This window comes from Aulonocara sp. 'chitande type north' Nkhata Bay, linkage group LG9, assembly GCF_057382095.1.
Source record: "Aulonocara sp. 'chitande type north' Nkhata Bay isolate Kocher_YH1m ecotype deep benthic linkage group LG9, A_spYH_male_GT1.1, whole genome shotgun sequence".
In the NCBI taxonomy this organism is placed as follows: domain Eukaryota; kingdom Metazoa; phylum Chordata; class Actinopteri; order Cichliformes; family Cichlidae; genus Aulonocara; species Aulonocara sp. 'chitande type north' Nkhata Bay.
In genome coordinates this window covers 33,408,856-33,422,384 of record NC_141352.1, presented here as the reverse complement: position 1 = coordinate 33,422,384, position 13,529 = coordinate 33,408,856, and the positions used below count along the sequence as shown (strand labels likewise).

Here is a 13,529-nt window from a genome sequence, read left to right as displayed (position 1 = left end):
TTGGTTACTATGGTAACTCTCTGATAACCAAGCACTCTCTGATGTGACCAATCACAGAAGCTCTACTGCCACCCCCTTTATAACATAAAAAGTTATGAATGATGTTCCAGTCTATGATAGTGGACTCATCTGTGCTTGTCCTTTGTTACAGCCCATTGCAACCCTTACACTCCTTACAGTGGAAATGCAGTTGTCTTCAGGTGTTGCCTAGGTTTAACTGCCGATTGTCTACACCTGGTGAGGTGTGGCTAAAGGCGTTCCTGAAGTGGTCTAGTCCAATCACCTTCTCCAGGCCAATCAGCATTCATGCTGTGTCCTCGGTTATTCTTCCTTGTACACGCCTCATCTCATCACTCATGCTCCATTCAACCATTCCACCACCAGCTTCCAGGCTCTCGGGGCTCCTGCTCTAATCCTTTTCACAGACGGGGTTCTGTTCCGCTGAGATAGGCCATCTGAGTCTAACGGCAAATCACCTGTTTAAATTCTGTTCATCAGTAAATCAATTTCATTCTTTCAAATAACCTCTCCTTATTAAAATATCTGTACTGTATTTAGTGATGAACAATTGTTAAACTCTGGTGTTTGCTCCCATAATTTCCCTTTTATTTTGACGCTCTCTGCTCTTTCCTCTTTCCTCTTTCACCTGATCTCTGACTGCGATTGTTTGGAGGTGAAAACCAAACATCACCTGGGTTTCAGAAAACCAGAGTTACCCTGGTAAGCAACCATTCTCTGTATCTCACTATGGGAGATATAATCTACTTCCAGGTTGTAAGTTCTTTATCCTTAACAAGGTATGGAGCAGGGTAAGCCCACACTAAGGACTGAGTGTGCCAGTGAGGATGCAATAATATCAAAAACGCATAACCTAACAAATGTAATAGATGGTCCTCTGGTGAACTGTGAAGGTCACACTCTCAGTAGCCTTCAACAGCCACACAGACAGATACACTCAACAAAACAGGAACACACAGATGCTTCAATCTATGCAAAGGAGTGCAAGACACAGAAAAGCGCTATATATGGCTACATTTTCAGCAATTTACCGTTTAAAAGTGGGCCCTGCATAAACAGGATGTGGACCAATTGGTGCATTCCCAAAGTAAATGTGATACGAAAGAGTAGCTAAATGCAGTTTAATAAATGGAAAATAATCCTCTCTTATTTAGCTAATCCTGAAGGAAACATAACACATGTGGAACAGAGTTAGGAATGGGTACCGGCAATGTTCCCTCGAAGCTGTGTGTGTGCACAATTGCGCACTGCTGGCACGGTCTCTGCGCACAGAAAATCTGCGTTGCGCACAAAAAAAAAAATCTAACCTGAATTGAAATTAAAATCAATACTTTAACAAGTCTGTTTTGCAGTGTTAGTCAGTGACTGGCTGCTCCCGTATGGGATCCAGCCAGTAATGCGATTCACATTCGTATATACGCAGCTAATCAATGTCGTTGACAGGCTCTGACAGCGTCCTTATGTGCCGACACCGGTGTTTTAGCGAGCAAAGCGGCGTGGCGACGTTTAGTGTGTGTCAGAACAATGAGGCGACTGCTGAGTGTTACAGGTGTTACAGCAGTGACACATCTGCTGCTGTCAGGCCTGCAGGTATCAGGCTGTTGTTCTCCTTCATCTCATAGTTGACAGAAATTATTTTTGGAGTGGCACAAATAATTTGTGTGGCATCAGATTTGATGCAATTTGATGATTGTTCTCTAAATAATTTAAAATGTTTATTTAAAAAAACGCCTTGGCTGCATTTTTAGGTAAACAGCTGCAAAAAACTTTGTTGTTTGCATAACTCAGTTACTTTTTTGAAGAAGTAACTATATAATTAATTACCCAACATTGGTCATTATTTACTGTATTTTGCAGACAGAGTTACAGACTCTCTCCCAGACCACAGACTCATAATACAAGTCAGAGCTTTATGAAAAAAAAACAAAAGAAACTTGTGTTTTCAAAATTGGAGTTCAAGTTATTTTTACTTCCAATAGTGTTAACATGCTACACAGGTCATGAACAAGATTTTTTTGTTTTGTTTTTTTAAATTTTCATTGTAAGTGGGCTAAAATAGTTAATTAAAAGTAGTCTAACATAAATGTAAATGCTGTAATTTTATTATTTTAATAAACCATGTAACTTGCATGGATTCAATGCTGGCGTCACCACAGTGCACACGTCTGCTGTTGCTCACAGTGGTCCAAGGGATCGCTCAGGGAGTTTCTGTGTTCGCTCAGACACATGAAAAATTAGAGGGAACATTGGGTGCGGGTATACCGGATACGGGTGGCTTTTTTTTTTCTTGAGATGTCATACACTTTGGATTCTAGCCAATCATTTTACGTTTCCGAGGATAGTAGGCGGGTCCAGGTACGTATGTTCTTTGAGAGCAGAGCTACAGATTAAATGTCCAAGGCAAAGCGGTCAAAAGTCTGGCTGTACTTCACAGCAAAATATGCAAACTCAGCAGCAACAAGTGCTTTAAGGTGATACTGTGATACTGTGCAAAGGAAGTAACACCTCGAATCCAATGAAAGACCTGGCAACGCAATAGCGTTTTTTTAAAAGCAGAGAAATGCGCCGTATTTGATAGCTTGCTGCCAGACTTCACACCGAGCACATCTGCTGCGGGTGGGTTGCCTGTTATTGGACCTGGAGTTAGCAACATCCCCCAAAAACCCGAAGAGGAGAGTCCTGGCCCCTAGCCCTGCCAGTGTAGCAGACGGATGATGATGCAGCAGCAACCGTTCTTCTCTGCGTGAGGAGCTTAATGTTGTTCATGTGTAATTTACGTTGAGTAGGCTAACCACGTTATTACATTAATGCATGTAAGGTGAACTAGCAAACACCGTCGTAGTTACATGCGACTGTCTTCTTGTTTGATAGAGTGATACCATACATGCCCTGTAGCTGCAGAAAAAGCTAACACCGTTATCTTTTTACAAAAAAAACAAACAGCTAAACATGTTTTCCATTATTCACCGGTTCCAAACAAAGTAGGTATGTTGTATCAAAAGAAAAGGCTAACTTGGTTATCATTTTGCAGAAAAAAGAGACTGCTAAAAATAAAAACATAAGAGGTTTTTGGACAAAGTTTGTGTTCTCCATTCTTTAAGCAATTCAATTCAATTCAATTTTATTTATATAGCACCAAATCACAACAAAAGTCGCCTCAAGGCGCTTCATAGATACAGAGAAAAACCCAACAATCATATGACCCCCTATGAGCAGCACTTTGGCAACAGTGGGAAGGAAAAACTCCTGTTTAACAGGAAGAAACCTCCAGCAGAACCAGGCTCAGGGAGGGGCGGGGCCATCTGCTGCGACCGGTTGGGGTGAGAGAAGGAAGCAACGGTTAGAGCACCATTTAAGCACCCGCACAGTTTCAAAAGTACCGGTATCGGATAAAACCTAAACGATACCCATCCCTAAACAGAGTATAGATAAGGAATCTCTCAAATACTTCATAAAATGAGCATGTAGAAAGTGATCTAGCATTCTGAATGTTCACAATGACTCTCAGAGAGAGACCTGCTTCATTTTAAATCAGCCACTCGTGTGCCACGCCCAGAGTGCTGACCATTTGGGATGTGGAAGAAAAAAATCACGCCAAGTCAATGTTCAAAGGCAATGGTCATGGCCAGTAGTGGAACAGAAAAGCTAGTTCTGCCATCAATGGCCTGATGGGCCAGTATGGGATCTATAAAAATGAGAGACAGCTACTCCTCCCTCACCCCACTCAGTATCACTGGTATGAGGTTGAGAAGGGGAAAATGCATACAGGTCAATGCTGAACACATGAGAAGCTACTTTAAGGCATATCACCCAATTTGTAATATTGCTAAACATTTCTTAAGGCAGACGAGTCATGCTGGCTGGGTCAGTGTCATTTTTGTTGTAATTGATGTCTGGTTTGTTCTGTTCCCTAGTGATGGGTAGGGATGGGTACCAGTATCCGGTGTTCTGACATAATCCTTGAAATAGTAATAACACAGTATCCTCAGCAAAGATGAATTAAACAAGTTTTATTTTAATGGAAGTTTACTTCAAGTCTTCAGATTTTTACTGTCTTTTATTTGATTACTTTAAAGTATATGATTACATTAGAGTAATTAAATAAAGACAGTTTTGATGGAGCTCCTGAGCCAGCCCAAGCTCTCTATGAAGACGAGGAAAAACTCCCCTGGGGGGGCCAGACTGACGGGAAGAAACCTCGGGAAAGCCCATTCAAAGAGAGATCCCCTTTCCTGGGATGGCTGGGGGGGGTTACAGGAATTCCAAAACACTGAAATTTAAAGTGGGCCAATTAAAAAAAATTATTTCCTGAAAAAAAGAAAGGTAATTCATACATCACACATAAATGATAACGTCTGAATTGTGTGTGTTTGTGTGTGTGTGTGATAGGCTTATCTCAGCCAAGTGTGATGCTGTAGCTCCTCCAGCGTCGGCCGCGTCTCCGGGACTTTGGTTAAACACGCGTCCAAGAAATCCCGGCAGTCTGGAAAGAAAGGAAAGAGAAAAAACATGAAGATGATAGTTCCAGTGGTCCAAGCCATCAGTCAGTCTTGAAGTGTGACGTTTTCTTACTTTTGGACAGATGTCTTTTGAATTTCAGGCGCTCCACAGGACGCCTGTCTTTTTCAGGCTCTTCTCCACAGGACGCCTGTCTTTTTCAGGGACAATCTTCACCCACAAATTCATAAAGTCCTTGTGAAGGGTCAGTTTCTCAATGATTGTTCGCCCATGGTACCTGTGGAAGATTACAGTTGTCATTAATTTTCATTAATTGTGTAAACTCACAGAAAATAAAACATTAATGCACTTCAAACCCATTTAAAAGTACCCACCTGGCTTCAGGTGCAGCATCCCCTGCCATTCTAGAGGCAGCAATTAGAAATCTTTCAGTGAAGGTTCCTGTTTTCAGGGTGACGGCTGCTCCAAGTTTGTCAGCCAGCTGGTGCAGGTGTTGAGCCGTGCTATTCCTCACTGCAACACAGCGATGGCTGAGCAAGGACAATATTAGACACACAACTCAGTGAACATGATCTCTCTTTCATGTCTTCTAATAAAATCACTACAGCTTCTTCTCTCCTCTTACGTCAGTCCTGTGTTAAACAGAGCGCTCAGAATCCGTCCATGGCTGCAATTTTCCACCATGGCATCAAGCGCCAGATTGACCTCCTGATGTAGAAAGTTGTTGTTGGTCATTGCAAGCTTCAGCAATAGAGCTCGGCCTGTTGTTTCAACTTCTGGGTCCATTGTTCTCTGGAGCTGAATGTAGAGCTCATTGATGGCATGTATGGCCTCAAAGGCTATTGCTGAGCGTTGGTTTTTCACCTAAAATGTGAGTGAAAATCATCAGTTGAGGCTGTAGTATGCACTTGAAGGGAAACTAGCTGCATGAAACGCATATAAGAAACATAAAGTGTGCAATACCTCCTCAATGAGGACCAGACACACTTCATGTAGTTTAGTCTTCAGGATGTCCGAGTGGTGCTTTGCCAGAGACTGAATAGTTTGCAAGCCGTGTCTTTTCTTAATCCTGTATTTACACAACACAACATTGAACACGACTTCAGGAACACCACAAATAACACAGCCACATTATGCAGCACTGTTTCTGTGCAGTATTTAATGTCTCCTTACTACGTTTCTTACCAGTCGTCTGAAGACAGCAGACTAAAGCTGTGGGACAGGCTCTCTACAGGTGTAGCTACAGGCGGGAGTTTGACCCTGCTCTCTCTTGGATTATTCTGACTGCACTGACTGTCTGCTTTCTTGTCTGATAATCAACGAGGTTAGTAAAAAGAAACTGTCATTTCTTCTAATTCGAAGCATGATGCAGTGATTAATTGTTCATTAAAATCTTTTTAAAAAATCTCTTAATTTAAAGTTTGATTATTCAGCATCTTCTACAGTTACTGAGGAAAACCACTTACCGTCTATAGGGACGACTTTTGCACGGCGCAGCAGCGTCCCAGGCCGAGGTCCTCGTTTTTGCGGTATGGGAACTGTTGGAGGTTTTGGAGTCAAAGGCTTTACTGCAGTAAATGTTTTGGTTGGTACTGTGTGTCCAGGTGAGGTTACAATCCCATCCTGGAAATGCTGCAGTTTTTCCAAAATAGGCCCAAATTTGTCTTTTGCTGTCAAGACTCTTATTCCACGAATGACCTTCGTGTCTGTTTAGACAAAAAAATAACTAAATAACTACAAATTGACATCTTACAAAAACAACAATAAACATTTTTCTTCCTGATTTTTTTTTTCTTCAAAAAAGCATATAAAATGAATGGACAGCAAGAATGTGTAATTTAGCATTAAAATAGATAATCTACAGTGTCAAATTTTAAAATCTAAACTAACTGATTAACAGCAGGTGTAACCACTAAAGAAAAGCATCACCTTTGAACCGACCTGCTCCTGAATGTTTAGCAGAGAAAACAGGCAATTGCGATGGACAAGCTGCTCGAGGAGGTGGAGGAACTGGAGTGAGCGGTGTCATCTCAACAGGACTAACAATGAAAGGAATGGCCCTCAGATCACTTGGTGTGTGTGTGTCTGCAGAGCTGAGGCTACTCAGACTTCTTTCAGGGTCCTCCTGATTCCAAAAGGGGTCATCCAAACAGTTCCAGCTTCCCTGGACTATCTCTGGAGAGCCTGCGCATTGCTCAGGTAAAGGTGGGAGTTGCACAGCATAATCTCTGGGTCTCTGTGCGATATGCAATGTGTCTGCCTGTTGAAAGAACACATTTGTCTTACTGCTCTGAGCTTTGTGAAAGTCCAGGATCCTGGACTCTGTGGTGAAGCGCTGACAGTTGCTCTGTCTACAGTGACTTACACAAAAATTACACTGTGCAAAGCAGCAAAATATAACACATCTCTCAGAAACATTTACATTTGATCAGCAGAGAAGTCAAGAATGAGTATGTTTAGTTACTTACATCTCCACCTGTGCGCTTTCTCTGAATCACATCTTCAAAGCGATGGAAAAAGTTATCTGATGTCTTTTCAGACATGCCTGAGATAAAAAGTGAACAAATTGTTTAGAAATAGAAAGTTAGTGAGTGCTGCTCAGTGTGTGAGTGGCAAGTTCTAACTGAGCTGCTCAGTAAATAACTGTTATGATGTGGAACTCACAGAGCATTTTTTGAAAATATTCATATATATACACTATTTTGTGTTTACAAAAATATCAGACATGTCTAAATCAAAGGCAGGTTATGATCTCTAATTATGATCTTTAATCAACAAATTTAAATAGACGTCCTAATCACAGCTTCTAAAACTAGACAACACTATACTGATAAATTCATATAAAACAGCAAAAAGGAGATAAAAGCACTGTCATAAATAGAGAAATAAGTACAGTAAATAAATAAATACAGTTTTTAAAAAATATAGAAAAAAAACATGTGTCATTTGTTACAACGACAACAAAATAGCAGCTTGGACAAAGCTGTTTCTTCAAGCTTCGCCTGCATTTAGGGTCTGCAAACCTCTGTCCCACAGGAAGAAGCTGAAATCCTCCAATAAGGGGTGGGAGTCATTTAAAGTAGAGTAACTCATCCTCTACAACTGCCTAGTATTCAAGGACTCTATGTTAAGATGCTCTAACATGGTACAGTACCTTCAGAAACGCCTCAAATTTCTTACATACTGAAAATTAAATCTCTTCTCAGGAACCTTTTCTCCATTCAGTAGAAGTAGATCTAGTATTCATTTTAAAGTTCTAATGAAGACAGCAGACTAAAGCTGTGGGACAGGCTCTCTACAGGTGTAGCTACAGGCGGGAGTTTGACCCTGCTCTCTCTTGGATTATTCTGACTGCACTGACTGTCTGCTTTCTTGTCTGATAATCAACGAGGTTAGTAAAAAGAAACTGTCATTTCTTCTAATTCGAAGCATGATGCAGTGATTAATTGTTCATTAAAATCTTTTTAAAAAATCTCTTAATTTAAAGTTTGATTATTCAGCATCTTCTACAGTTACTGAGGAAAACCACTTACTGTCTATAGGGACGACTTTTGCACGGGGCAGCAGCGTCCCAGGCCGAGGTCCTCGTTTTTGCGGTATGGGAACTGTTGGAGGTTTTGGAGTCAAAATAGGCCCAAATTTGTCTTTTGCTGTCAAGACTCTTATTCCACGAATGAACTTCGTGTCTGTTTAGACAAAAAATAACTAAATAACTACAAATTGACATCTTACAAAAACAACAATAAACATTTTTCTTCCTGATTTTTTTTTCTTCAAAAAAGCATATAAAATGAATGGACAGCAAGAATGTGTAATTTAGCATTAAAATAGATAATCTACAGTGTCAAATTTTAAAATCTAAACTAACTGATTAACAGCAGGTGTAACCACTAAAGAAAAGCATCACCTTTGAACCGCAATTGCGATGGACAAGCTGCTCGAGGAGGTGGAGGAACTGGAGTGAGCGGTGTCATCTCAACAGGACTAACAATGAAAGGAATGGCCCTCAGATCACTTGGTGTGTGTGTGTCTGCAGAGCTGAGGCTACTCAGACTTCTTTCAGGGTCCTCCTGATTCCAAAAGGGGTCATCCAAACAGTTCCAGCTTCTCTGGACTCTCTGTGGAGAGCCTGCGCATTGCTCAGGTAAAGGTGGGAGTTGCACAGCATAATCTCTGGGTCTCTGTGCGATATGCAATGTGTCTGCCTGTTGAAAGAACACATTTGTCTTACTGCTCTGAGCTTTGTGAAAGTCCAGGATCCTGGACTCTGTGGTGAAGCGCTGACAGTTGCTCTGTCTACAGTGACTTACACAAAAATTACACTGTGCAAAGCAGCAAAATATAACACATCTCTCAGAAACATTTACATTTGATCAGCAGAGAAGTCAAGAATGAGTATGTTTAGTTACTTACATCTCCACCTGTGCGCTTTCTCTGAATCAAATCTTTAAAGCGATGGAAAAAGTTATTTGATGTCTTTTCAGACATGCCTGAGATAAAAAGTGAACAAATTGTTTAGAAATAGAAAGTTAGTGAGTGCTGCTCAGTGTGTGAGTGGCAAGTTCTAACTGAGCTGCTCAGTAAATAACTGTTATGATGTGGAACTCACAGAGCATTTTTTGAAAATATTCATATATATACACTATTTTGTGTTTACATGGCAACGGGAGGAAACAACCCGGCAAAATAACACATGACATATAATATTAATTCAGCAGTGGAGTTCTCTGCCAGGGCATGACTGACATTTATGAACATCGCTGTGAGGCATTTTATCACTCTTGGAGCCATATAGAAAATATTGCAGCTCCTCTCCCTGTCAGATAATGGCACTAATTTCACCAGCATGGTTTAAACCTCTGTGACTGCTGAAGGGCAAGAATTACTGGTTCTTTGTGCGTCTTAATCCTTACCAAATAATGAGAAAAAGTCTGTCATTTTTCACGGCTTATAATTCAAAAGGTGGGCTTTTTCAAACCCCACATTAAAACAAATGTTTCTTTTTTTGGCATGTATTCATTTATTTATTTATTTTTGATGCATCATTCCAAAGTAGTTATGCAATATAGAAAAACATCTGCAATGAAGTAACCAAGAAGGTCACCAAGGGACAGTCGCCATGGCATTTTGTCCTGATTGTGTCAAGAGCGTGGCTGTAAGCATAAAGGAAGAAAAATTCCATCCATCCATTCGCTTCCGCTTATCCTTTTCAGGGTCGCGGGGGTCACTGGAGCCTATCCCAGCTGTCATAGGGCAAGAGGCAGGGTACACCCTGGACAGGTCGCCAGTCTATCGCAGGGCTAACACATAGGGACAGACAACCATTCGCACTCACATTCATTTGCACATTCACACCTAGTGACAATTTGGATTATCCAATTAGAGGCTTGTTGCTACCTAGTTAGCGATGCTACACACCTGTTACTGTGTATTTTTCAATGATTCAGCACTCCTTGGATTTTTAGACAGTAATGAGATCATGTGCACACTCCACAGAGGTCCAGAGTCCAAATGTGACCTCTAGCACCAAACGCTTGCTGCAGCTGTTGGTGTCAGAGGTGACACACAAGGTATCAGGTTTTCTGTGTGATTACTTTTTCATATAGGACCAAGTATGTTTGGATAGCGTTTTGCCCTTGAAAACTGCCGTTGAATATTAGACATTGTTGTCTAATGTTATAAATGTATTGATGTGAAAGGTGTAAGTGTGACAAATATGGAATAAGATAGGAAATGAGAAAGGAGGCAAATACTTGTTCACAGGGCTATAGTCTGTAAATGGTCTTCTTTTGGCTATAGTAGATCTTTTACTTGTTCATTTTTTAATTGTTTGTTAAAATAGTTTTTTTCCATCATATTGAGTATAGAGGAATGCAACTGTGAGCTTTAGCAATTATCCCGCTTCAACAGGACCGTGATCCCGATGTGTGAGACAGCAGGGTGCTGCCACTGGTGTTGTAATGTGTGATTTAGTTCCTCCTAACATTTCAGTTTTCTTCCAGTATCTATCCTCTGTGATTACTGGCTCTTTAGACAGATTTAATAGAAGTGTGTGAGCTATTGGCTCAGTATAAAGGGTCAGTAGTGTTTTCATGTCACCTATCCATCCTCCATTTAGTCACCCAAAGCATGTAGTAAATACTGCTCACTTTTATTCACCTTCTCTTAAATCCAGAAAAATTCCCACTTGTTAACGTTGAGTGTGTGTGTGTGTGTGCGTGTGTGCGTGTGCGTGTGTGTGTGTGCGTGTGTGTGTGTGTGTGCCAGTTGCAGCCTCCAAGTTGAACACCATCACCAAATCCAACCTGGGTCAGTGTGTCAGCAAGTACGACCTGCTGGTCTGGTTTGAGATCAGCGAGCTGGAGCCCACTGGAGAGTGAGTATCCACCTGGAGTGTTATATTCACGCACAAGCTTTAAAGGAACCATAAAAATGATCTCCAGGAAGAATATTATAAGTTGGGATGTTGTGTCACCTCCTCCCTCCATGCACAGGTACATCCCAGCCATCGTGGATCACAGTGGAGGCCTGCCCTGTCATGGTACCTACCTGCTGCACCAGGTACAGGATTGGTGCACATGTTGTTTCCTTATTACTCACACAGTGGTAACTGCTTCCTTTGTACACAGTTGAATATCTTCTTTTAAAGCGTAATGTTGCTCTAGCTGTGCTCACTGTGATCCTGAGCTCCTGTTATGTTTGCTGCAGGGGATCCAGCGGAGGATCACAGTGACCCTCATCCACGAGAAAGGCAGCGAGCTCCATTGGAAAGATGTTCGTGAGCTGGTTGTAGGTGAGCAGCCTGCCTTTAGGGTCTAGTCGTGCTATACCTCTGTGTAGAAAACAAAACCCCAAAGCACCGAAACAATGTTTTATAGTGTTTGTGTGCTTTTGATAGAGGAAGACAGGACAGAACATCATTAAAGGGATTTGACTTTGTGAGATCACCCTGAAAACGCACCACTCGGTTCACTCTGAGATATTTTCAGTCTGGAAAGATGAATCTGTCGGGCTTCAGGCTGCTTCTCACTTTAAGCAGTTCATGCTGTAGCTGATGGACCAAAAATGACATTTGATATTTTAGACATTCAGCTGCTGACTCTGAAGCCAACAGGCTCTTGAGTGTGGATGATTGTGTTGGTACTGGATGCTGTGATCAAACAGCTGTTCTGATCTGTCTTCATTCATGCCTGTTGTTATTAAGCCTCCTAAGCTCCAAACCAGTAAAAGCAATCTTTGGAGGCAACACCCTTTTTAGTACTTTGCTGTATTTGTTTGTGATTGTGTGACACTGAACCACAGTGCTATGTATATCCTCTGTAACACTCAGACGTTTCCAGATCAGTGTTTCCCCCTCAGCTGTTTCTCACTATAGAGTCTTTCCTCTGTAACAATGAGGCACTCAGAAAAATTATGGTTCTTAAATGGTTCTTCAGATGGCTTCATGGTTCTTTAAAGAACCATCATACGTCAAAGAACCTTTTTATTTTGTGGATGGTTCTTCAGCTATTACAAATGGTTCTTTAAAGAACAAAAGGTTCTTCATCCTTAGCAATCTAAGTTTGATGGTGTAAATGGCATAAATATTTATTCACTATAATGAGGCTGTGAATTATACTGTGTGTTTTCTTTGTGTGCATGTGTGTGCGAAGGGGGAGGGCAGGTTACCTGGCAATTACCCTTTAAGAGAAGATGGTAGGAAACTGAATATTCAAATAAAAGTTAGAAATATTTGCTTAAAAATATACTGGTGGCAGGGGTGGGGGGCCAAAGCCTAAAGACCCTAACCCCCCCCCCCCCCCCCCCCCCCACACACACACACACACACCCCTAACCCCACAAACACATTATGAATATGGTGAGTTAACAAACAGTAGACACAATACACACATTCAAATACTGTACTTTAGTTTTAAATTTTAATAAAGCATTACCATTTTCTACTCCAAGGCATTACTTTTGAGATTATTATATATTTTTGAAAATACAGCATAATGATAATACTAATTATTGTAAACTTTACAAACCACCCAGCAGTATGTAAAGTCAAATTATAAGATACAAGTAAATAACAATTGCAGAACAGAATGTCAGTGTAATAAACACACACTTCGTTTTGACAAATCACAACTTAGGTAAATGATCTGAGTAGTTGTTCATCACTGAGCAATTTGTTAATATGTGTTTCGAGCCAAATAAATGACAGGGAGAGAGAGTGACGTCAGAACACGTCATACTATAACCTCCCGGGAGCGGACGGAGGGGGTCAGTCGTTGGGATGCGCATGCGCAGACAGAGTGTGCGAGCGGCAGGCCTTGACCTTTCGGGGAAAAAAACTCACGGACGGTGACAGCGAGGCGGATAACAGTCTTCAGTACCTGCTGGACTTTGAAGCTGTGGATTCTGGGACTGTTAGAAAAGGTAAAACATTTCCATTAAAACCTTATTACTGTTTTGTTTTTGTTACTCGTCATTGTAGCTTGCTGTTAATGTTGTGCTAACAGTAGCGATTAGCTAGATACGTTAGCCGTTGAGGTCAGCGCAATTTAGTATCCGGTATACAGAAACTGTTTTCCTAACAAAACCACTGTTATAATTAAGTGAAGCTGCTCCCAGCTAATTTGAACCTTTGGCTTCTAAAATATGTGGTTCAGTTGCGTGCTGCGTACATAACCTAATGTCAGCTAGACCGAAATTAAAATTTAATATATTGTTAAAGTCACTAAAATGGCGCCTGAAGCCTGTTATGACGTGAGCTCTGTGTCTGCTCTAGAAACTCTGAAAGTCTGTAGATCTGAGCCGTACATTAAATACTCACATGAACCTGTACTTTGAATTCTGTATGAGCTGTATAAAATACAGCTATGCATAAGTGTTTTGAATGAATAATTAGATTAGATAACTCTTTATTGTCTAATAGAATTATATAGAAATGAATAGAACGTGGTTCTTTAGACTGATGCCATAGAAGAACCTTTTTTGGTGCCACAAAGAACCTTTCAAACAATGGTTTCAAACATGAGAAGGTGTGTCTTTGACTGTTCCTGCATAAC

The 13,529-nt window shown here is 41.0% G+C and overlaps 3 protein-coding genes across 6 annotated transcripts in view; 2 read left to right on the top strand and 1 right to left on the bottom strand.

Annotated features, from left to right (window-relative positions):
* Nucleotides 1-3,313: 3,313 nt before the first annotated feature.
* On the bottom strand, nucleotides 3,314-9,045 carry LOC147322604 (uncharacterized). Of its 3 annotated transcripts, none has more exons than XM_086307053.1 (12): nucleotides 8,890-9,045; nucleotides 8,384-8,681; nucleotides 8,010-8,162; nucleotides 6,945-7,021; nucleotides 6,406-6,736; nucleotides 5,943-6,182; nucleotides 5,662-5,785; nucleotides 5,440-5,545; nucleotides 5,102-5,340; nucleotides 4,851-5,006; nucleotides 4,591-4,753; nucleotides 3,314-4,501 (listed from the first exon to the last, which is right to left on the bottom strand). In XM_086307053.1, the coding sequence occupies exons 1-11, from the start codon at nucleotides 8,962-8,964 to the stop codon at nucleotides 4,615-4,617; spliced, it is 1,938 nt and encodes a 645-aa protein (XP_086163179.1). In that variant the 5' UTR covers nucleotides 8,965-9,045; the 3' UTR covers nucleotides 3,314-4,501; nucleotides 4,591-4,614. The 3 variants fall into 3 exon arrangements, with proteins under 3 accessions (XP_086163179.1, XP_086163181.1, XP_086163180.1); XM_086307055.1 differs by having other exon boundaries at nucleotides 3,317-4,501; nucleotides 8,010-8,081; XM_086307054.1 differs by having other exon boundaries at nucleotides 3,794-4,501; nucleotides 6,418-6,736.
* Nucleotides 9,046-10,399: 1,354 nt separating this feature from the next.
* LOC147322602 (kinesin-like protein KIF1B) overlaps nucleotides 10,400-13,529 on the top strand; it is a 9,161-nt gene continuing 6,031 nt past the window's right edge. The window contains exons 1-4 of the mRNA XM_086305056.1: nucleotides 10,400-10,403; nucleotides 10,678-10,852; nucleotides 10,971-11,037; nucleotides 11,185-11,269. Of these exons, the coding sequence (XP_086161182.1) occupies nucleotides 10,400-10,403; nucleotides 10,678-10,852; nucleotides 10,971-11,037; nucleotides 11,185-11,269 (331 nt within the window). The remainder of the gene's footprint in view (nucleotides 10,404-10,677; nucleotides 10,853-10,970; nucleotides 11,038-11,184; nucleotides 11,270-13,529) is intronic.
* Nucleotides 12,769-13,529, top strand: part of LOC147322603 (nesprin-1-like) — a 5,124-nt gene continuing 4,363 nt past the window's right edge. For both annotated transcript variants that reach the window (XM_086307192.1, XM_086307191.1), the window contains exon 1: nucleotides 12,769-12,897. The gene's annotated coding sequence lies outside the window, so the exon portion shown is untranslated. The remainder of the gene's footprint in view (nucleotides 12,898-13,529) is intronic.

Excerpts from the sequence above, each read along its gene's own strand:
- LOC147322604 (XM_086307053.1), bottom strand. The coding sequence starts at position 8,964 with ATGTCTGAAAAGACATCAAATAACTTTTTCCATCGCTTTAAAGATTTG. Across the intron at positions 8,163-8,383 it reads ATCGCAATTGCGGTTCAAAG|ACACGAAGTTCATTCGTGGA; the intron begins GTGATGCTTTTC and ends TTGTCTAAACAG. Across the intron at positions 5,786-5,942 it reads AAAAGTCGTCCCTATAGACG|ACAAGAAAGCAGACAGTCAG; the intron begins GTAAGTGGTTTT and ends GTTGATTATCAG.